Source organism: Dama dama, chromosome 25 (genome assembly GCF_033118175.1).
Source record: "Dama dama isolate Ldn47 chromosome 25, ASM3311817v1, whole genome shotgun sequence".
NCBI classification, from domain to species: domain Eukaryota; kingdom Metazoa; phylum Chordata; class Mammalia; order Artiodactyla; family Cervidae; genus Dama; species Dama dama.
In genome coordinates, this window is record NC_083705.1 from 31946301 (window position 1) to 31971194 (window position 24894).

A 24894-nucleotide genomic window follows, 5' to 3' on the forward strand; every position below is an offset into this window, starting at 1 on the left:
CATCTCATCAGTCCTTAGGTACTTTCCAAAAGCCATGTTATTAATATAAACTCCATTGTGGAGGAAAGGTGCTTGTTATGAATAGTGTGATACCCATTTCAGCTTTGTGGCTCCCAGGCAATTTCAGGACCTGAAGTGAAAGTGAAAGTTGTCAGTCATGTCCGACTCTTTATGACCCAGTGGTCTGTGGAATTCTCTAGGCCAGAATACTGGGATGGGTAGACTTTTCTTTCTCCAGGGGATCTTCCCAACCCAGGGATCGAACCCAGGTCTCCCGCATTGCAGGCGGATTCTTTACCAACTGAGCTATGAGGGAAGCCCCGGGACCTGAAGACAGGAGACCAAATATTGTAACAAAAGATGCTCCCATTGCTCTTATCACTAAGGAAATTCCAAGACTTTGGGGATCTGTGAGCCAGAAACCATGGAGAAGACCAAAAAGATATTAGAAATACACTTTGGTCATTTGAGTGATCAAATATATATTTTTTATACATCATGATATCTCACATTCAAATCTGTACCTCAGGATCTGCTTTGGGGGAAGTCCAGAGCAGGATAGCAGTCTTCCAGCATTTGGCTGGGGCTCCCCATGCCTCTTGTTCTTTCTGCCTCTCCCCATTCTCCACATCTGCAACCACAATTTCAAACCCAAAATTTCAGGGCTCTTTTTTCTTTTATTTAATTATTTAATTTTGGCCGTACTGGGTCTTCGTTGCTGCCTGTGGGCTTTCTCTAGCTGCCGTGAGTGAGGGCTACTCTCTGGCTGTGGTGCGGCGCGTTCTCATTACGGCCTCTTGTTGCAGAACACAGGCTCTAGGGCACACCAGCTTCAGTAGTTGTGACACAGGGACTTAGTTGCTCTGCGGCATGTGGGATCTTAGTTTTGAAACCGTGTTCCCTGTCGGCAGCTTCTTAACCACTGAACCACCGGGGAAGTCCTAGGGGCTATTTTTCTGATGTAGCTACTAGTATATCTATGGAAATCTCCCTGGGATAAGTAAGGAATAGGTATTCAGAATTAACAGTATCACAGAATCCTCCTGAAATAAGCAAGCCACATAGACTGACACTTGGGAAGGGGGAAAATGTCAAAATAAAGCATTTCTCTGTAGAACTCAGGAATTCAACCTTCTTGACAACCAATTCCTAAATGAAATCAGGAAATTCAAATTTGGGCTGGAAGCAAGCTATCTGACATCTCTTGCATCAGTACCACCATTAACAAAATTTGCAAGTTGTATCCATTCTCAGACTTATTGACCCTGATAGTATTTTAATAATTACATCAAGTTCATCAGGCTCCTTTGAAATATAATTTTATACAGATTTGGAAAATATTACATTTCTAAATCTCTTATGCAATGAACTGATGAGAACAGGCATCTTATTAAAATTAATGAAATAATTTTCTCCTTAAAGTTCAATATTGCTAAAAGTGAAGTAGTATTTAGACAAAGATGACAAGGCCAAAACAAGTAACTGTGAAAGTTATCTCTTTCAGACCAAGCATACTAAGTGCTTTTGTAACCTTTTTTTTCCTTCCTACAAAGTTAACGACAAAGCTTACCAAGTCTAATACAAGGGATGGCTCGTTGAAATTTCAATTAAATAATAATATTCAATGTTTATATAGTTTTTTTTACCATAGTGCTCCAAGAATGATCAAATAATAATTGAACTTTCTAAGTCACCTACTTCACTGCCTCTTACCCCTCACCTTTATGAAGAATTTTTAAAAATAACTTCAAGCATATGATAATTATATTGTTAAAAGGTTCTAGAAGTAGAGTTTTATCAATTTGTCATTCATTTTTTCAATCATTCATCATTACAATAAAATTTTACATTTATCCATCCATTCATCCACACACTCATCCATCTACTTACAAATTTTTATTAAGCAACCACCACATGTGAGGTCTTATCGTAAATTCTGGCTATACAGTGGTGATCAAAACAGTTATGGGTCCCAGCTCTCATGGAGCTAGTAGCATAGTAAATTCTACAGCATAAATTCTGATAAGATTTATGTGATTATACTGTTTCCATCCAAAATAATTTTTGAAATATGCTTTTCCTAATTAGGATTCAGATAATTTCAGGTATAATACTTTCAATTGCACAGATTTAAAGATAAGAACATTTGAAAAGAGAATGGAGGCCTTGTCTGAATACAGCTGAGTTCAACAAACACAAACCTGTGTTCCATGCAGGTTAATGTGGTTGTATCATATTATGAGGTGTGCCAGTGTGGCAAAGCAAGGCAGTGGCTCATGGAAACCAATATATTAGCTCACTTCTGTTTTAATGTTGTTCTGTTAAGTTTTTTTAAAATAATTAAGAGAACAGAGGTTACAGGAAAGGCTAAAATTTGTGATGCTTCCATCTTAGAATTCCTATGTCAACTTGGGGTTGGTAAATTTTTCTTCCCTTCCTTGGTCATTGACGCTTCTAAAAGGGCAGATAAATATTCATTTCTGACTCATAGAGCAAGCTGAATCATCTCTAGCTGAGAGAAATGGACCATTTCCTCTGGAGATGTGTTTGCTCACATTGCTTAGTCTTAGATATCTCTATGCTGGGTTAGGTCCTGAGAGAGTTGAGTTCTCAAAAAGAGCAAATGAATTAACCTTTATTTTCATTGACATGATTTTTACCACAGCAATTGCTGTAGCCTTTTTTCTTTTGTCTAGTCAGAGGTGGGGAGTACGTAACTGGTGATCTAGATATTTCCTTCCCTCTACCTTAGGAAATTGTTGACAAACTGCTAGTGAATCAGGCCTCATCTGTACCGGACAAGAGTGTTAAATTGTCCTGCAGGGATTCTGAATGACTCACACTTGACTGAGCTTTCTTTATAACAATTTTTGTATTATAGGTGTTTTATATTGATACATGTTGCCATTATGACTACTCTATGCATATCACTTTTATAATAATTTTTGGAACATGGCATATTCATTTGCATGTTCACATTAGCTTGTTAGACCCTGAGTTCCTACATGGCAAGAATTGTCTTTTCTTTTTTGGTATTTCCAAGAATCAGCACAGTGCTCAGTTAATAGTGAAAGTCGCTCAGTCGTATCTGACTCTTTGGGAGTCCATGGACTATACAGTCCATGGAATTCTCCAGGCCAGAATACTGGAGTGGATAGCCTATCCCTCTTCCAGGGGATCTTCCTGACCCAGAAATTGAACTGGGGTCTCTTGCATTGCAGGCGGATTCTTTACCAATTGAGCTATCAGGGAAGTCCGCTCAGTTAATAGAGGTGCTTGATAAGTGTTTGTTGTGTGAATGAATGAATCTCTCTGAATGCTCAATAGTGAGAACTCAGAAGTGTATTTGGATTGGTTATTAATGTGGCCACTCTGCACTGTTGGCTGGTATGACCACATGTGAGCCTGCTTAGGTTTTCTACAGCATGGCTAATATTCATGGTATTACTATATCCAATGTTCTTCCAGTGGAGTTGCTCTTGTAGTTCCGATGGAAAAGCTGCTATATTATTTCAAATGGTTGTGAAATAATAAATATAATAATCTCAAATGTCAGAGAAAATTATTTTCATCGAACTTTACAAAAAACAGTTCTACGAGATCCACTTACAAAATATACACAAAAGGAGAAAATAGTGTTACGGACTACTGAGTACCATGTATTATTTTTATAGAAGGAACAAGAATGTTTGCCATGCAGCAGTATGTGGTTAAGATAAAAATATCTTTTCAAATAAGTCAGGGCATTTTTTTTCCCATCCCACAGGATGAAACAATGAGAAGGAAGTGATTTATTGATTATAACATTTAAAAGTTACTTTTCTGAATCAATTCTTATTTTAACAAAATCATTTGGAAGTTTGGAGGATATGGGCATAAGGGCATAAAGACATATGTTTATCACTGTTTGGAGCATAACAGGGACAGAAATTTTAGGTTTCTGATTTTATCTATTAGGATTGGTCAAAGATGTATAATGGACTTCCTCGTGGCTCAGTGGTGAAGAATCTGCCTGCCAATGCAGAAGACGCAGGAGATGAGATTTTGACTTCCGGGTCGGGAAGATCCCCTGAAGGAGAAAATGGCAACCCACTCCAGTATTCTTGCCTGGGAAATCCCATGGATAGAAGAGACTGGCGGGCTATAGTCCATGGGGTCACAAAGAGTTGGAAAAGACTGAGCACGCACACATGAAGATGTATGTAACAGAAAGCTCCAAGTAATAGTGGATTAAACATGTAAATGTTTGTTTTCTTTCATGTTAAGGAAGTTCTCAGGTAAAGAGGACAGGAATGGTAGAGAGGCTCCTCTCTGTTTCGTTGTCGCTGACACTTGGTCTCTATTCAACTTTGCCACGTGGTACCAGGATTTTTGCTGGAGTTCTAGTCATCACATCTACAATCCAGGCAGTAGGAAGGAGAAAGGGGAAAGGGGCACTCCTTCCTGCTGAATCAGCTTTCCTTAAAGGAACTTCCTGGCTAAAAGTTTATTAGTTTTGCTCATCCTTTCAAAGAACCAGGTTCTTGGGTTCAAACGTTGTTTGGGATTTTTCTTGTTTCCTGAGGTAAGCTTGTATCACTATAAACTTCCCGCTTAGAACTACTTTTGTTGAGTCCTATAGGTTTTGGATGAAAAAGCTTAGGAAACCAAAAACAAAAGGAAAAGATAACCTATGAAATGGGAGAAAATATTTGCAAATGATGCTACTGGCAAGGGATTTATTTCTAAAATATACAATCAGCTCATACAGCTTAATATAAAAAAAAATCAAAAAATGGGCAGAAGATATAAACAGACATTTCTCCAAAGAAGATATACAGATGACCAACAGGCACATGACGCTTAATACTGCTAATTATTAGAGAAATGCAAATCAAAACTACAATGAGGTATTACCTCACACCAGTCAGAATGTCCATCATTAAAAAGTCTATAATTAATAAATGCTAGAGAAAGTATACAGAAAAAGGAACCCTACTACACTGTTGGTGGGAGTGTAAATTGCTGCAGCCACTTTAAAGAACTCTTCCTCAAAAAATGAGTTACCATATGACTGAGCAATTCTATTCTTGGGCACATATCCAGAAAAGACAATAATTCTAATTCTAAAGGTATCTGAACCTCAACATTCATAGCAGCACTATTTACAGTAGCCAAGACATGGATGCAACTTAAGTGTTCATTGACAGTTAAATGGATAAAGAGGATGGGTATATAGGTGTGTGTGTGTGTGTGTGTGTGTATATATATATATATATATATATATGGAATATTACTTGGTCATAAGAAAGAATGAAATAATGCCATTTGCAGTAACATGGATGGAACTAAAGATTATCATATTAAGTGAAATAAGTCAGGAAAAGGAAGACAAATATCACATGACATCATTTATATGTGAAACCTAAAGTAAATGACACAAATAAACTTACTTACAAACCAGACATAGACTCATAGACATAGAAAGCAGACTTATGGTTATCAAAGAGAAAAGGAGTGGAGAAAAATATAGGAGCTTGGGATTAACATATATACATTACTACACATAAAATAGGTAAGCAACTAGAACCTACTGTATAACATAAGGAACTATATTCAATGTCTTGTAACAACCTATAACGGACAAGAGTCTGAAAAACAAGTTCTATGTGCATCTGTGTGTGTATGTATAACTCAGTCACTTTGCTGTACACTTGAAACTAACACACATTGTAAATCAACAATAATTTAAATTAAAAAAATTAAATTAATGGGAAAAAATAAAGTGACTTTCTGGAAGCTCCCAGCCAATGATTTTTACTTACATCTCCTAGACCATTACTCACAGTGAGAGAGCCTGGAAAAGACCATCTTTTAGCTGTGTACATTTGTAACTCCAAATAAAGCTTGAGGTTTGTTACCAGGGTATAAGGAGATGGCTTTTGAGAGGCAAATCAACAGACCCTGCTACTGAAGAAACCAGATAAAACACAGGTAAAAAAAGCCATAACAGTTTCTGGGGGTTATTGGACGATCAGAGTACCAATGGGAATGTGTATGTAGAGATACTCCAAATGTGAGTATCTGTGGCCAGAGCATGGATGGCCCAAGTACTCTCTGAGGGAAAGGCAGGTTGTAGATCTGTTGAAATGTCTCGTGGGGTAGTTAAAATCATTATGTTGGCAAATTTACCAAGATTCAGACTTGATCTTCAGTACTGTAGGGATTGAAACTTGATTTTTTTTTTAAAGCACACTGGAAGTAGATATGAGTCTTAAAGAGAAATTCAAATACCCTTAATTTAAAGGTTAAAAAAAAAATCATAGATGTAGGAAAGCAAAGTGTTTATTATTATTTTGCAATAAGAAATAACTGTCTCAGGGAGTAAAATGCTCACAGAAGCTTGCTTGGTGAGCATGGAATTAGAAAAAGACCAGATAAATCATCTGAATGCCTAGTGGAATTAGGCTAAAGGCAGGATGGGCTTGCTGTGGGATCAGAAGGCAGGTGTAAGGACTCATCTTCCCCTCTTCCCTGTATCCCCAAACATCCTCCTGTCCTTCTGATTGGGATGCTCTTGAGAACTGTTCACTTTCAAGCTGATTACAGCCTATCTTGTAGACTTGGAAACCTCACTGTCTCTTCAGAGTGATTTGTATATTTCCACTCTAACCCAGTATGTGTGGAGCTTACAATTTTAATTCTCTTAAAAAATTTAACTCTCAGAGGGCAATTTAATTCTACTTACTTCTAAGTTCTCAGGAGATGCCTCAGTAAAGCCCCATATGCTGCCTCTAATAGGCTGTTACATAGACATTTACTGTTAAAACCAGAAAATGAACATAACCCTTTCGTGGTGGGGGATAAAAGGTGAAGAGGAGGGTATGTCAGTCTAGAGTTGACCGGTATGACTCAGCAAAAAGACTAAAACAGTTAACATTTGTAAACAGGAAGTCAACATGTGAAAGCCTGAAAGCAGGGCTGAATCTTGAATTCAAGGAACACAACTGTTGAGTCAGAATGACTTGGTACTCAAAGAACTCATAAGACAATGCATGGGTAGCTTTCACGTGTGTCTCAGTAATCTTGTAGAACTGTAAGCTTTTTGAGAGATCTGAGTATTTTGCCCTTGGACAGTCTGTTTTCTCCCTCATCACACGTGTGTCCTTTCCCAAATGGAGAACTTTGTCAAAGAGGAAGAGGGGCCTGACTAACTGAGAGCAGCTCTCCTCTAATGAGATAACTTTCTGAAACGATCGAACTCTGAAATACTAGTCTTCTGATTGTTTCAGGGTGAGCTGGGATTTATTTTGTGCAAAAACTGTTACCTAGTCCTATGTCAGTTTAATTGCTCACCTGCATTAATATTGATTATATTTGGACCTAATTGTTTTCAGTGCTATCACTTTTTATTAAAACTGGATAGACATAAAATAAAGCATGAAGTTTTTCTTGTGTCTGTGAGGAATGCAAATATATTCTGTCCACAGTTATGAGGAAAGGAGAAGGTGGGATAACTCAGAATGACAACAGATAATATGTTCCCCTAAAACCTTTGAGCAGTTTAAAAATTTTAAATTTTAAATTAAGATTAAGAATTAAAAAAAATTTAAATAAGAGAACTTTTAAAATATGCCTCATTTTGACTCTCACCTTGTCTTTGAGGCCATCAGTTCAGTTCAGTTCAGTTCAGTCGCTCAGTCATGTCCGACTCTTTGTGACCCCATGAATCACAGCACGCCAGGCCTCCCTGTCCATCACCAACTCCTGGAGTTTACTCAAACCCATGTCCATCGAGTCAGTGATGCCATCCAGCCATCTCATCCTCTGTCGTCCCCTTCTCCTCCTGCCCCCAATCCCTCCCAGCATCAGGGTCTTTTCTAATGAGTCAACTCTTCGCATGAGGTGGCCAAAGTATTGAGGCCATAGATGGAATCAAATAAGCCCTCAAAGACAGAATTCCCCACACTAAAATACTATATTCTTTTAGGCTATTTTGGGAAGATTTTGGTATGTTTAATAAAATATTACTTCCCTGAAAGGATGAGGGATAATTTTCAATTGTAGTCTCCATCATCAGCTGCTGGTCAAAATAAACTGTTTATCTTCCAATTTCAGAGTCACCAGACCTTCCATAGCTGTTGACAGAAACTTCCTCTCTGGCAATCTGATCTGGTGTGGACTATTGGATGTGAACAGCATGGAGTCTAAAATCAAAACACAACTCTCAGGTTTTTAGCAACAAATTATCATGATACTCACCAACTGCAATCCGAGGAAATCTCAACAGTCCTTTTGTTATATTAAAGAGACTTACAACAATATGTTCCATGGATTTGAAATTTAGATGAGATAATTATTTTTTTAACAGTGAGTCCAGAGTTTCTATAAATCTCCCTCTCTTTTTCTTATGAAATATAATCTTGGATTTCTAGGTCATAATTAGTATACTTTCAATGAATCAAAATGACACTAAAATGTAATTTTTAAAGAATCATTTTCTACTTTTCTTCTCAAAGTAGTTCTATAATTTTAATTAGATTCCTTTTTAACACAGTTCTCCCATTTGTAAGTATTCATAGTCAAATAGCGCTGGTTAATGTTTCTAAAAGCCATGACAACAAACAAACAAGCATAAAAGAATCTATTTCTATATGAATGCAAGAAAACTCAATGCCGTCACATGGAAAAGAGCATTATTTCTCTTCTGAAACCCAGATTAAATGTAAAGGCTGAGATGAATCCTTTGACTGCTGACCATTGAAAGAGAAGCCTGAATTATGCTCCCATGCTCTGCTATGCCCATTCAAATTAGAAATTGTTATCACTGTAACCACTGGACCACCACAATCAGGACAGCTAAGACCCTCAAGTGCCCCTACTAAATTGCACCTTGGTCTTAAAGTGTCAATTCATATTGAAGGATTTGTAAAAAAAAAAAAAAATGCCATGAGATTTATTGTTCTTTTTTGTAAGATGTTATTAAGGATGTTCATTATCAGTGGCTTTCGGATTTGAGCATTTATTAGAATCAACTACACTGCTTTTAAACAATGCAGATTTCCAGGCCCACCTCAACCCTGTTCAATCTGAATCTCTAGGCAAGGAGCCAGAACAGTCTATATTCCAAAACATCTTCTCAGGTTATCCTGATGCCTTTGGTAGAAACATATGAACCATGGCACTATGTCTTTCTTAAGGGGATTATGGAAGACAGTTCTGTTTCTAGCACCAGTGGCTCTACTTCTGGAAAAACAGTATTTTTATTTCTTGGATACTGTAATTCATATAACTGATTGTGTTGATCTCTTTGCATTGTCTCATAGGGCCAAATATGGCTCCTTCTAGCAAAAGTGTAGGGAGGAAACTGTGGTACTTTGAGTATTAACAACATTCCTATGTTCATCTTCTCTTTCTTACTCTCATTTCCTCCTTGTCTCAATTCCTTCACCAAATTACTATTTATTTTAATTAATTAGCTAGTTAATTACATTTATTTGCCTTTTGACCCTCTTCACCCATTTCTCTTACTCCTCACCCTCCACCTCTGGCAACTACCAATCTATTCTCTGTAACTGTGATCTTTTAAGATTCCACATATAAGAGAGGTCATTTAGTATTTGTATTTCTCTGTCTGACATTTCATTTAGCATAATGCCCTCAAGGTCCATCTATGTTTTTGAAAATGGCAAGATTTCATTACTTTTTATGGTTGAATAATATTCCATTGTGTGTGTTTGTATGTATGTGTGTGTATAAACCACACTTTCTTTATTTATCATCCATCATTAGCCATTTAAGTCATTTCCATATCTTGGCTATTGTAAATAGTTCTGCAATGAACATGTTGTTGTTTACTTGCTAAGTCGTGTCCGACTCTTTGCAACCACATAGGCTGTAATTCGCCAATCTATAGCATTCTCCAGGCAAGAATACTAGAATGGGTTGCCATTTCCTTCTCCAGGGGGTCTTCCTGATCTGAGTCTCCTGCACTGGCAGGCATTTTCTTTACCTCTGCATCACCAGCGATCATTGCAGTGAGCATGGGGTGCATATATCTTTTTGAGGTAGTGTTTTAATTTTCTTCAGACAAATATTTGAAAGTGAAATTGATGGATCACATGGTATTTCTATTTTTTTGAGGGAAAATTGTTTTCAATTTCACATTTTTTTTATTGCAGGTATTTTTATATGTTGCTTTAAATCCTGCTTGGAAGAAAATGTGACATAAAAATAATAAGCACTATCTAAATATTTGTATAAACCTTGATGATTTTTTCTTCACTTGAGCTGGGATGCTTGAATTTAGTGTTTCTTCAGACATGACTTAGCAACTGAACAACACCAATAATTTTAAAAATACAGCTTTAAGATGATACAGCAGAAATAACAACATAAACGTGGTTGAAAGTGATGCTACAACTGTCTTTTTTAATCATCTTTTTGCCCTTTGTGGGGGTGTAGATTGAGTTGGGGGACATATCATTCCCTGTATCTTATTTCCATATAAGACAAATAGACACTCTTCTAAATTTTATTCAGAATAAAAGCAGCATAGTAGAAATACATCAGTGGTACATGTGAAAAAGAACTTGTATTCCTCAACAAAATCAGTCCTAACAGGTCAGGAGTGGACCCTAACTGTGCTCCACTTTAACTACATTCAAGTACCTGTGCAGGTAAGTTAGCCTGTGGAACACATTATGAAACAAAAATGAAAACAAGCAACTGATAGAGCCAAGAAAATCATCTGTAGTCTTAGTCTGCATGAGATGGGGCCACGTTGCTTTTGATCCAAGCTTGGTATTTCCAGGTTAATAGGATGTAGATTCCTGGTTTCTTGGCATCACCACATCTACGACCTCCAGAAACTAAGGCATGAAAGGCACCTTTGCAGATCAAGGGGCCCCCTGAGTCACCCTGGAAAGAAGAAAACGGGCAGATATTTGGCAAGAAGATGTTGAACTTTTGGACCATCAACTGTTAATAACCATCAAATGATTATTTTCTGGGTCATTGGTTTCTTTGTGTCCTGCAGAGTGCGTGATACAGCCTCTGAGCAGTATAGGCTCTCTGTGTCTCTCTCTCCATCCAGAACCATGGTTCTGTCCATTTGTCTGTCTGCCTCTTTGTCCATGTCACTGTCTCAAAGACTATGTATATATATGTGTCTTTTAGCAGTCACTGGGACTGTTGAGCTTTATTCATTAAGAAATGGGTAGACAATGGGCTCCAGCTTCATCCATCTCATTAGGACTGGTTCAAATGAATTCTTTTTAATGGCTGAGTAATATTCCATGGTGTATATGTACCACAGCTTCCTTATCCATTCATCTGCTGATGGGCATCTAGGTTGCTTCCATGTCCTGGCTATTATAAACAGTGCTGCGATGAACATTGGGGTGCACGTGTCTCTTTCAGATCTGGTTTCCTCAGTGTGTATGCCCAGAAGTGGGATTGCTGGGTCATATGGCAGTTCTATGTCCAGTTTTTTAAGAAATCTCCACACTGTTTTCCATAGCGGCTGTACTAGTTTGCATTCCCACCAACAGTGTAAGAGGGTTCCCTTTTCTCCACACCCTCTCCAGCATTTATTGCTTGTAGACTTGAAGCTGGAGCCCATTATACAGAGTGAAGTAAGCCAGAAAGATAAAGAACATTACAGCATACTGACACATGTATATGGAATTTAGAAAGGTGATAACGATAACCCTATATGCAGAACAGAAAAAGAGACAGAGAAATACAGAACAGACTTTTGAACTTTGTGGGAGAATGTGAGGGTGGGATATTTCAAAAGAACAGCATGTATACTATCTATGGTGAAACAGATCACCAGCCCAGGAGGGATGCACGAGACAAGTGCTCCGGCCTGGTGCACTGGGAAGACCCAGAGGAATCGGGTGGAGAGGGAGGTGGGAGGGGGGATCGGGATTGGGAATACATGTAAATCCATGGCTGATTCATATCAATGTATGACAAAACCCACTGGAAAAAAATAATAATAATAAAAAAAAAAAAAAAAAAAAAGAAAGAAATGGGTAGACAAGGAAGTTTGAAATAGTCCACTGAAATAGAAGAATTTTTTTAAACTATGAATTTCATTTTGGTGCTCTTGGGTTTGAAATCAAGTTGCTATTGAGGCTGACAGAAAAGAGCAATGTATTAGAGTAAATGTCTTGGTTGCGGGCACTCTACCTTCTCTATTATTTTTTTTTCCATTGTCATTGGATTGAACATTGGACTCTGCACATACCCAACACTTAGCAAATACTTGCCCAATGAACAGATCCTTGAAGACTCACTCTGACAACAAGACATGTAACAAAAATTCTGTCAAGGAAAGTGACAAGGTAATAGAGAAGGAAGCCTGGCCTTTCAGATAAGGAGCTGGGTTTTGAATCTAAAGAGCAGCTTTTGTCTCTGCTGCCATGCAGATTGCGCTTGGTTGGCCATGAAAATAGAGGTTTGGGGGTGACAATCTTGGGGCACTGCAGTCACATATCATCTTTGAGATCATCAGATCCTCCCTTTAAAAAATGCTTAATATAGTATGTGAATTTTTTTTTTTTAAGTAATCCATCCGTGCGAGGTAGCCACATGGTGGCGGTTTAGTCATTCGGTTGTGTCTGACTCTTTGAGACCCCATGGACTATAGCCCACCAGGATTCTTGGTCCATGGGATTTCCCAGGCAAGAAAATGAGTGGGTTGCCATTTCCTTCTCCTGGGGATCTTCCCTACCCAGGGATTAAACCTGGTCTGCATTTCAGGAGGGTTCTTTACCTACGGAGACACCAGGGAAGTCCTTTTTTTTTTTTTTAATGCCTCAAGAAACAAAGATTTTGAAAAACATGACTGATGTTCTTTTAGTCAGTTAGCAGTCAACATTATTTAAGAAACACAGAGTGTTGAATATACATTTGATCTTTTTGCATTTGAATTTTATAAGACCTCTCTATTAATTAGTTTAGGGGCTTACCTGGTGGCTCAACAGTAAAGAATTTGCCTGCAACGCAGGAGATACAGGAGACATGGGTTCAATCCTTGGGTCAGGAAGATCCCCTGGAGGAAGGCATGGTAACCCACTCCAGTATTCTTGCCTGGATAACCCCATGGACAGAGGAGCCTGGTGGGCTACAGTCCATAGAGTCACAAAGAGTAGGACACAACTGAAGCGACTGAGCATGCATGCACATATTGATTAGTTTAAAGCCGGGGTGGGTCTGGGATTGAGAGATTATTTTCTAGTCACCACTTGTGACCTCAGGGTTGGTAGGCTTTCTAAGGAGGGTAGTACCCCTCAGAGGAAGCCTGTAAAAGTTATCAGATGTAGTCCATTACCCTGATTAACAAACATTAATGAGTACTAACTGTGTGGTTTCACAGGTTCTACCACTTACTTGCAGTGGCAGATGAGAAAGCACAGTGAAGGCTGTGCAGGATGGGGGAGCACCCTTTTGGAGCTGTGATGCTGTGTTCACCACGCCTCTCCTCCTCGCTGCAAGTGTGCAGATAGAGCTTGACTATAGCCCAGCGTCCTGAAATGCCCGTCTGAGTGAGGGATTCTTTGAGTGAGGGATTCTTACCTGACAGGAATCCTTCTGGCCTCTGGCGTCTCCTGCACACAGCATGGTTCTAGTTATAATAGGGTTGTGGTTGTAATAATCGCGGCTGTTGCACGTTTTTCGATTTATGACAGTGACAGTGACTTCTCGCAGGGTGTCCGAGGGGCTTAGGCATTCTGGGTCAGTAGCTCCCCAGCCAATAACCTGGCATTTTGTTCCAGCTGTGATATCATTTTTAGTTCTTGGGTGGAGCAGTTGGACATGTCTGTTGAGTATTGCGGCCGTGTGAAGCTGACAGATTAAAAAGAGAATAAATGATCGTTTATCCCCAGTAGTATTTTGTGATTAGTCCGAGCGATGTATGTGTGGTCCCTCTGTTCTCTGAGGGCGTACTTCTTCTTGAATCTACTTTGGTGGTAGCCCGCAGCTGCGTTTGTGGTTGTTGCTTTTCTGAACATGCTCATCATTCCCTTTAGAGCTCCGTGATGCTCAGGGAGGAAGCTTACATAGAGCAGGAATTTTGCCCAGTCTCAAGCCAATTGGCCTTTACTCTGCATTGGATGATTTTCTGTGGAATAACATCCATAGGTCATGACTTTGAGGGCTGGGCTCTTTCCTGCTGGATAGGACCCTTGAGTATGGTCTAGACTGAGTTTGGACTGGACTTAGTATGGTCTAGACTAAGTTGTAACTCACTTCTGTGTCCCTGAAGTCACTTGCTTGGCTCTGTTGTATAAGTGACTTGTACTTTTCACTTGCTAATGAGAAAAGCATTGGGAGAAAAAGCTTGCAGTATGGATCCTTGGGCCTGTTGGGATGTTCTCCTCCCACGTATGTGAACATCAGAGCTGTTTTTCCTTGTATAAACATAGCCCAGGCGTGTTTATGGTACATACTTTTTTCTTTCAAGGCATTAAATGGAGTACAATGAGCCTTAATAGAATATGTCACAACACATCACCTTGAACAGAGGGAGAATGCTAACAAAATGCACCTGAACTGTGAGGTATAAGAATGTTGGAGAAATTGAAGGAACACAATGCTACATACCTTCACCAGCATAATATCATTTGATTTAGGGTCTAATGTAAATTTTGGGAATCGTACGAATTTTTTAATCTCAAATGTTTGCTTGGAGGCCTCATTCTTTGAGAGAGAGTGTGCTCCTAAAACCACTTTGGAAGACTGGCTTTTGGCAAACCTAAAAAAAGCAAAAAGAATAGACACACAGAATGATTCCCCCAATCTTCCAGTGGGGAGTAGAAATGGCGGAGAAGCCATATACATACAGGAATAAGGACCAGCTTCACAGTAACCTGTGCAGGATTAGGTGGAGTGACAGAGATCATGGACCCAATAATGAAAGGATGAAAACAAGGGCCAAATCCATCCCAGTCCATTTCCCCAGCATTGCAAAAGAATTTCAGAACTAGTGCCGAAATGTGGGGGGAAAGAAGGAAGATCCTAAGTGACTGAATTCAAGTTTATTCACCTTCCCAACATTAAATATTTTAATAACTAAAAGGAAAATACTCAACTCTGTGTTTCCCTGGTGGCTGAGCAGTAAAGAATCTGCCTGCCAATGCAGATTTGATTCCTTGGTGGGGAAGATCCCCTGGAGAAGGAAATGGCAACCCACTTCAGTATTCTTACCTGGGAAATCCCATGGACAGAGGAGCCTGGCAGGCTACACTCCATGGGGTTGCAAAGAGTTAGACACAACGGGAGCAACTAACACTTTCACTGCACTTTGGAACCACTTGCATTCTACAAAAATGTCCCATTTTTATGTGTGTTCTCAGGAAACACCCAACTTCGAAGCCTTTTTTGGAAGAAGGAAGGTGATAAAAAAGAATTATATTTGTTTGCATGTAACTATTTCATTGTCGTATGGAAAAGGTCAGGGCAGATTACAATAGACACACACATATCTGATAAACACACATACACGCTGCGCTATGTTGTGCTTAGTTGGTCAGTCAAGTCCGACTCTTTGCGACCCCATGACCTGTAGCCTGCCGTGGGGACTCTCCAGGCAAGAATACTGGCATGGGTTGTCATGCGCTCCTCCAGGGGAATCTTCCCAACTCAGGAATTGAACCCAGGTCTTCTGCATTGCAGGCAGGTTCTTTATCAGCTGAGCTACCAGAGAAGCCCAAACACACACACATATATATAGATGAATAAAGATTAGCAAAAATTAAAAAGAGCACAGAAACATACAGAAAAAAGAAGAAAAGTTTGTTGCAGGTTTGGGGAACCAGTGCATGACTGTGCTTAAATGGGTTTGTGTATGGTAGGGCTCTGACTGCAGGTAATTAACACTTTGGGGTTTCTACCAAAAGAGTTTGTTTTGGGAATTTCAGCTCTATTTGTTGAAAAATTTGCCTGTTGCAAAATCAGGATGGGGATGAAATTTCTCAAAGGATGTGGATTGGATTTCCTAGGATTGGTTCAGACTCAAATTCAGTGTACCTGCTAAATCCAAAACTGTGGAAGGGAAGGATAATATAAAATCCCTGGGGCTACTGATAAAATAGAGAAGACAGATATGTACATAAATAACTAACACGGAAAGGCTGGGAGATATGAATGTGGGATGTGGAAGATGAATTCTGACTAGGGAAAGGGTGCAGAGAAAATGTCTGGTTTTCCTTCATCTTTTACCAATTTCCTTGACTTGTTAATGACTTTGAAGTGTTTTGTTTACTTTTTGTCTCCCCTGGGACATGTGAATACCAAAAACAACCCAAGCAGACCACAAATGTTTTTTGAATTTTCCGTTTCTAGATACAGTTCAACTGTAATCTGTACTACAAAGGTCAATATTTTCTGCCCACAGGATACCTGGAATTACCTGAGTCCCAGAATCTCACGTCCTTAGCTAAATTCAGGTTGGAATTCCCATGGAGGAGAAGCAACAATACCAGCGTCTCATTTGCACAGCACAGTGTTTCCCTATGGGTGGTCCAAAGACCAGCTTCAGAATCATCCGGAGCTGTTTGGCTGCATGGCAACTTTATAAGCCTGATGCCAAGTCCCTTCAAGCCTCTTAACTTCCTCTGCCAGTCTGCCTTGGCACTGAGCAGTGTTTCTGCTTAGACCCATTCCTCTGGGGTTCCTATTTTTTTGAGGTCTCTTGCATAAGAGAGAAGGGAATGACCAGGCTGTCAGAGATGGGCTATTATGGTTTTATTCTATCAACATGACTGGATCATGAAATTTGTTCCTGAGTGATTACCATGGACCGTACAGATACACAGATATTAATATAGCATTGTTGTTCAGTTGCTAAGTCATGTCTGACTCTGTGACCTCATGGACTGAAGCACACAAGGCTCCTCTGTCCTCCACTGACTCCTGGAGTTTGCTCAGATTCATGTCCAATATAACATTATACCATTAGACAACATTTATTAAATTATTATAGTGTGTCAGGTTTTGTGCTAAACATTTTACATATTTTCCCTCATTTAAACCTCACCATAGCCCTGTGAGGGAGGTATGATGATCATCTCCATTTTGCCGATGAGGAAATTGATGATCAGATATATTAACAGACTTGAGACAGTCTCACTGATACTAAGCGGAGGCTCCAGGATGCACTGAAAGTAGGATTAAAGCCCTGTTGGTTTGAACCCAAGGTCTGAATTTGTAACCATTCTACTCTGGGAGCCTTGAGAGATTTGCAATGGAATGAGGCCATATGGAAGGGGTGGAGGTGGGGTTCTATCTATAATATTTGCTGGTTAAGCAGGTGACACGGCTTCCCTTGTGGCTCAGCTGGTAAGGAATCCACCCACAATGCGGGAGACCTGGGCTCGATCTCTGGGTTGGGAAGATCCCCTGGAGAAGGGAAAGGCTATCCACTCCAGTATTCTGGCCTGGAGAATTCCATGGACTATAGTCCGTGGGGTCGCAAACAGTTGGAGTGACTTTCACTATGCAGGTGACATGATGGGGCGAGTGTTCACTGGGAGAAGGCATTGGTAGAGACTCAGAAGACAGTAGGCAAGACTTGGTGACAGTTTTGCTTCTGATAAATTGAAATGCTGAGAATACGATTATATAAGACATTAATTTTTTCTTTTTGCCAGTTTCCGTTTATAATCAGCATGGCAACTAACCAAGGGGCCTAAGTGAAGAACTTAGTGTGGATGGGTAGTGAGAAGAGAACACCCCAGATTTGGCCTCCTTCACCATTTTGCTGAGAGAGGGGTCTAGTGTTACTAAGTTATTCCCACAGGATACTTGGGAGTACATTTGTGGGAAGCCACCATTGAACTATTTCATAAATATTTTGGATTTCATAAAGTTTAATATTTTTCTAAGCACCAATATGCCTACATTTTTACACCCAAGTGTCCTGTAGAGGAAATCTGAGCCACATATTCTGGAGTTCTTTTAAACTCCAGCCATTTAAAACAATATTTAGCAATTTTTTTTTTAATTCCAAGATTCTTTTTTCCCCATTTTTCAATTTGTGAATGTATTTCTACTGAATCAAGTTCATTTGACAAAATTTAGAATTCAACTTAATAATACTATTTTATCTTTGGGTAGTTGGCTATCCACTCCAGTATTCTTGCCTGGAGAATTCCATGGACAGAGAAGCCTGGTGGGCGCGGTCGCAAAGAGTTGGACACGACTGAGTGACTAACACTCTCACTTTTCTCCTTTGAGTAGCCCTTTACGGCTTACAAAGGATGTCACATAATGTGCTTTTAGCTTAGCAAAACCCAAAAAACCCTTCTTCTCCAGTTTATTTCCCTTTTTTCTATGCAGCATTTGTTCAGCATTTATAATAAATCAAGCTCCGTGTCTGGGGAGGTTATAATTCATTTGAATGTGTAACAACAAGCATATCTGAAGTGTGCGTATTTGAAACTGAATGAACATTTACCTATGGTCACCCTCTGCCTAACTGATCCCCAGGGGACAAATGCCCTAGAAAGGACAGAAGTGATGTGAACACAAGTGTTATTTCTGTGACAGCAAGAACCCCGCTTAAATGAAGTAGCCATGTTAAGTCAGAAATTAGTGGCTTGCTATTTAGAAATAAAACAGAAGTTCACATAGTTTGCAGGCTTCAAAATTTCTCGTTTGTATTCAGTCTCATTAAAATGTGGCAAACAAACAAAATCCCCAAAATATGAAAGCAAGGTCAATTCAGTTGTTTCATTTAGATATACAACTGATGCCTAGAGAGCAAATGATTATGGCTAAGAGGTTCTTAAGTGTGGTGCTGTCATGTTTGTAAGGAAAGGGGAAGGTTCATCTTTTCTTATTTTTTAGCTTATTCAGGCAAGAAGGATAAAGAAGAAATATACAAACAAAAAACAACTCCCCCAAACCAAAACAAGCAAATAAAACAACAAACACCAAAATAGTTTTCTATTGCTTTTCCCTTGGTGATGTTTGCAGCATCCCAGGAAGGGTTTTGGATATTTTTAGCTGAAGTAAGAAGACCCTGGACAGTCCCCTGGACTCCAAGGAGATCAAACCAGTCAATTCTATAGGAAATGAACCCTAAATATTCATTGGAGGGACTGACACTGAAGCTGAAGCTCCCAATACTTTGGCCACCTGATGGGAAGATCTGACTCATTGGGAAAGACCCTGATGCTGGGGAAGTTTGAAGGCAAGAGGAGAAAGGGGCAGCAGAGAATGTGATGATTAGACAGCATCACTGACTCAATGGACATGAATTTGAGCAAATTCCAAAGCACAGAGAAGCCTGGCACGCTGCATTCCATGGGGTTGCAAAGAGTGGGACACGACTTAGCAACTGAACAACAGCAAGGGAATCCTAGAGTGAGAGGTTATAGTCTGTCTCTACAAATACTTTCACTTTAGGTATCCCAGAAAAATACTCACCCCCTCTTTTTCTGTGTAAATCATCTAGACTTTTTTTGTTTTCACCTAGGGAAACTGTTGCCCCTTATAGCTGTGATTCCTAAACTGTGAACTCTGGGCTTCTGGGGTAGGCAATAAGCAGGCGAGTTAAGGTAAGGGTCTAAAAGTCTATAAGCAAAGCCAACCTATTGCAACTTATCTGTTTAAGTATTTAAAAATATTTAAATAGATAATTTTTAATCCTCAAAACCCCATGAAGCAGTTATGTACTATAATTATTATAACCCATTTTTAAAATAGGGTGCAAAGTCAGGATGTCTGATTTCCCCTAACAAGGTCAGGAACATTGCTGCTTTCAGTTATAACTGTTGCTGTGTTCCCTGGCATTACATGAAGGGCTTGAATTTGTCTATTAGGTTGTCTAGATCTCCCAGAAAAGTAGAACTTCGGGCAGAATCAAGGATGTGTGAGACAGTAAAATCGACTCCACCAATTGGTCAGTTATCACAGAAGCTAAGGATAAATCAGGTAGTGCTAGTGGTAAAGAAACCGCCTGCCAATGCAGGAGACGTAAGAGGCGCAGGTTTGATCCCTGGGTCAGGAAGATTCCCTGGAGGAGAAAATGGCAACCCACTCCAGTATTCTTGCCTGGAGAATCCCAAGGACAGAGAAGCCTGGCGGGCTACAGTCCATGGGATCACGAAGAGTTGGACACGACTGAAGTGACTTAGCATGCACAAGGGTAGATCGAATTTTCTCCCGGGAGAGGCAAGCTTCTTTTCTAGGCACCTTGAGGGAACACAGCGAGTAATACTCACCGAGAGTGGCAGTGGGCTGCTGTGAGCACCCACTGAGGATGGATCAGTACTCCTCCGCAGATGTGGTCGCCGCCATACTGCAGGGACGCCATAAATGGCCTGGAGTGAGGGGACACTTCTCTCCCTCCGATAATCTCCATGTTGAAACCTGCCACAGAAAACCAACAGTTAATGGAACAGACCTAAGTGGATTATTTCTCATAATTCTTTTGACAGTCATTGTGTCATTTTTGAAGATTAAAAAAAAATCTTTCAGTCACCTAATAGTGATTATAGTTTTACTGATGAACAATTGTATGCTACATTATAGTTTATCGGGATCTGCATGGACGTAAACATTATTTTCATTTATAATGTTATAACACAATCACTAGAAACTCATTGAATGCTGACAGGTGGTAGCTTTAGGAGGTACTTACACTCTGGAGTCATATGAGTCCCGGCTAGTAGGAAACATAGAAAAAAAGAAGAAAACTTAGTCATGTTAGTGGCTTAGATTTAAGAAGCCCAGATGAAATATTCTGACTGTATCCGTGAAGGAAGAAGAGTCTGAAGGTTGAGTTTTGATTTTGCAGATTTAGCCTTCTCACCACAAGTGTTTTGGAGGTAAAGTTTTTCACACCTAAGATTAAAGGTATGTATCAGTTTGGGGAGTTTCAGAATTATGCTTTTAGGACTTTTTGAAGCAAGGTATGTGTGCCGTAAAGAACTCATTTCCAGAGTTAACCATTTTCAGTATCTGTATAAGTACTCATGTTATAAATGGTGAGAGAATAAAAATTGTCCAAACTATAAGAACTCAATCAAGTTACAGACAGAGTTCAAAGATGTTCATTGCTCTAAAGTAATACTTACTATTTTTCCTGGCAGAAAATGGTGCCTATCATATTTAGTTACTATTTTTCATTTGGAAATAGATTTATTACATAGAGAGACATGGAACCTTGCACAGACCATGGTTGCCTTACAATAAGTCTTAACTAAAGCCTGAATATCATCCAGAGAAACCCATATGTTTTGTAGCAAGCTTATTCCTAGACGTGCCATTTTCTGTAAATGTGACCAAATTTGGTTAAATTTTAGTTACATTTTTGGGAGATTTCATAATGTTATTAAAGGGGAACATTGGCAACATATTTTTTAATTCTGAGTCTCTATTTTACTCATTTTTAATTGAAAATGACCATGTGTTTATCCAGGGTCTTAATAATAATATCTTTTCAAAATCAAGGACTGCACTTTGTCACTCTCCCCAGCAACAGATGAAATACATTGCCAGCCTTTCTATAGTACTTTCTCCGTTATTACAAAAGATGTTAGCCTTAAGCTTCCATGAGATTCTGTCTGTGCTAGATGCTGATCAGTAGGGCAGATGTTATCAAATGAATACAGACAGACCAATCAGGTACCACACACGACCCCAAGCACTTTCTAAAAACACTGACCAAAATTAACCTTTAATTAACAGATCTTATTTTCTTTCTCCTAAAATATTTGCATCCTATCTTTTATTTTTTTTACAAAAATAAATTGAAATCCAGAGCTATTTTTCTTTCCAGATTGCAAGTCTCCTACTGAATTGTTTTCTAGCAAGATAGTAGGAATAATACTAATAACTATTATACTTGCATGTTCTACATTAAATTTAACAAATGTCTTAAATCTTCCTAAAATTTTCTTTACATGATCATTTATATGTTTTCATGTCTTATGTCTGTGTGGAAGGCAGGACAAACTATTCTATCTGTGTTACAATGAAAGAAATTGGCTCAGAGAGGTTAAGTAATTTGCCTAAAGTTACACAGCATATAAGCTGGATCAAATCAATTGCCTGATCTAAAATAAATTGTATGTTAATAACTATACCACCAGAGCACAAAATATGAGAAATATCCTGTTTGTACTTTATCAGGATGCAGCAACAGTAAAGCTCTCCTGTACAGTAAATAAGAATAATGGACAAACCCAATGCAGAGTGGTGACTTCCTGTCTCATAGACCTGTGGGTGAGAAACGGAGAAGCCAGATTAAGAAAAGTCACAAACTTAATAAAGCAAACAGCCGTATGCTCCTGTTACTTTTCAAGTTATCTTTGTCACTGTTGGTGTGCCTCAATGGAGCCCCCATTTTTTTTGCCACTTTTGCAAGCTGTAGAGTGGACGTGATGATGCCAGCTCCTCACTCTATCACGATGATGTTGGGAACTTAAGCAAGATCATGTGTGACATGTGGAAGTGATTTAACAATGAGGAAGAAATGAACTGTGCAAAAGACAAAGCTTTATTCCTTCATTTCTGGTGGAGTGGGGCATGGTTAAAAACATCTCTCAGCTGCTTATTCCTGTGTAGCAGACTAGCATCCACATACATTTTTACAAATTGGTAGGCATTTTCAACTCAGTTTCCAGGGAAGTGGCTGATATTAGGCTTGTTTTGTTGATAAAGACTTGATGGAAACTACCGAGCTAGCAGGTGGCAGAGTTTGTTCTTAAACCCTTAGGTGCTGGCTCCAGGCTGCATGCGGCTTTCAACCTGACCACATGCCTGCTGGGCTTTGAGAAGTTCTGTGGCTTAGATGCTCTAAGAGGCAAGCTGGCTGTGCAAAGGGAAAAAGGATTTAGCTGTATACACTGCAATTAGACATGGTGAGGTTTAATTTAATTGGGAGGACAGTCTCATAACTCTTGTAGCTGACCAGGAAAATTCTGAGAATCATGTCGGTTTACATTCAAGAGTTACTTGGTTTGGGCTTTAGACTGATGTGTGGGTCAATGGTAACATTTATTATAGCATTCAGGATCCTGGATTTGAGCACAGTGGGCTGTGTAACATGATGAGCTCTGAGATCTAATTTATTTCTGGGAGTTGGTTTTTGTTCTGTTGAGTCTGCTACGGGGAGAGCCATGTTTGCTTTGGATGGATTTTGCAGCAGCTGTGCTGGGGCTGAGCAAGTGCGAGGCAGTGCTTCATGCTGGACTGGTTCATGGGTCAGGGGCCTTGAGCTTCTTCGCTGTGCTGTGTTCAGCTGTCCTTATTAGCTGCTCTTGCGGATGCTGATTTTGAGCTTGGGGTTTTTGTTTTCCTCCATCCCTCTTCTCTCTTGACCCTTCTATGTTTTGAGAGACTCACATAGAACAGCTGTCTAGAAACTCCAAAGGCCACGTGTGGTTCTCTCCAATGGGCTCTTATCACTTCATTAGCCACTCCCTCTAAAGCTTTGTCACTCAAAGCATGGCCCTCAGACCTGTGCTGGTGTGTGACCTGTTTAGTAGCCATCCCGGGCAAGAGGAAGACAGAAGCTGAGAGTCAGGGTTTAGAAGTTGTTACAGCCATTTATCATGACTCTATACTAATTTATTTTATTTCATAAAATGCAATATAATATCTGTCCAATCTAATCATAAACTAGGGCATGCATTTTATATGCCTTTTAAACTTTTACTTTTTCTATGTATTTCTATTGTATAGTCCACAATGAATTGAGATGAAAACCAAACAAATCATCAAACAAAATTCCAAAACACACCTGGTCTTCCCCCTGGGTAGTTTGAGTGCTGCTCTGTAGACACAACTGCAAAGCAAGTCTCTTTCAAGTCCTCCCCATCTCTTCCCTTTTGGCCTCCTTCAAGGAGTTTTCCAACACCAAGGTTTCCAAGACTCCCATGGCTATCCAATTTTCCCCTGCCCCAGGCATTCAAGATCACGATTTGGCAGAATTCTACTGGGTCCTTCCTTTATGACCATCACCCGTGGGCCTTGGTTTCTGTCCAGTAATGATTTAGCTAGTCTGATAAATGCATCTGCTAACAATTATGATGAAACTATGGCAGTTTTGAAAATTGCAGTAGGGAGGGCTATTGGGGTGCTGTATGATGACATTATATCCGAAGGTCCCAAGAAGATAAATCCTACTTCAGATTACAGCCGTTTCTCCCACGAGATTCTTTAAAATAGATGAACTTGAGAGTAATTGCAAAAGAGAACAAAGTGTCCCTTGACTCAGGCCTGGAGCTGTGGTGTTAATCTCAATGCAGAGAAACTCGGTAAGCTGGGTTGGAGCGTATGGAGCCCTGTCTTTTTCCTAAACTACTTCATTTGAAATACTTTAGAGAACTGCTGTATGCTCTCCCCTTAGTGGAATGATGGTGATGATGAAAGTAGGATAGAAGTAAATTTGTTTTGTATTTCTCTGCCTTAACCTTTAAGCAGAACATGTTACATACTAATTATCTTCCTTTGTTAAATATGTTTCCTAGTCACCATTGAGTTAAGGAACACAATAGTCCTTTAACTCTTCTCCAAATCAACTCTGAAATAATGGCAGTGGATAGGAAGTACATTGGGTGAGTACAGGATCTTGGCATAAGGAATAACCACATGAAAACAGCTTGAAAATTTGGCAAATGGGGATTTCCCAGTGCACCTGGAGCTGGTTGCCTGGTCAGATACCGTCCTTATCTCAATCTTTCCTCGGGGCCTTAAGGGCCTTAAGCTGCCCTTTTGTGATACCTCTTCTTTTTCTTTTCTTCTTCAGGGTGGCTTTTGATGTTCATTTTCACTGAGTTGAAATGTTATGGGAGGGAAAGTCCCATATGGGGTGGTCCTGTGATGTAACTGGGCCTGAGGCAGATCACTCACACTGTCTGCAAAGTTTGTCCTAAGAGATTTACACGTGTG

The 24894-nt window shown here is 39.6% G+C and overlaps 1 protein-coding gene across 2 annotated transcripts; it reads right to left on the reverse strand.

Annotated features, from left to right (window-relative positions):
- Positions 1 to 10499: 10499 nt before the first annotated feature.
- GZMK (granzyme K) lies at positions 10500 to 20793 on the reverse strand. 2 transcript variants are annotated; one of them, XM_061129472.1, is made up of 5 exons: positions 20639 to 20793; positions 20220 to 20367; positions 14596 to 14746; positions 13567 to 13836; positions 10500 to 10899 (listed from the first exon to the last, which is right to left on the reverse strand). In XM_061129472.1, exons 1-5 carry the CDS (start codon positions 20700 to 20702, stop codon positions 10738 to 10740), a joined length of 795 nt encoding a protein of 264 aa, XP_060985455.1. In that variant the 5' UTR covers positions 20703 to 20793; the 3' UTR covers positions 10500 to 10737. The 2 variants fall into 2 exon arrangements, with proteins under 2 accessions (XP_060985455.1, XP_060985456.1); XM_061129473.1 differs by lacking the exon at positions 20639 to 20793 and adding an exon at positions 20480 to 20536.
- Positions 20794 to 24894: the final 4101 nt, after the last annotated feature.

Coding starts and splice junctions, on each gene's coding strand:
- GZMK (XM_061129472.1), bottom strand. CDS start 20,702: ATGACTAAGTTTTCTTCTTTTTTTCTATGTTTCCTACTAGCCGGGACT. Junction 20,368..20,638: donor GACTCATATGACTCCAGAGT/GTAAGTACCTCC, acceptor TTTCTGTGGCAG/GTTTCAACATGGAGATTATC. Junction 10,900..13,566: donor GCCAGAAGGATTCCTGTCAG/GTAAGAATCCCT, acceptor TCTTCTTTCCAG/GGTGACTCAGGGGGCCCCTT.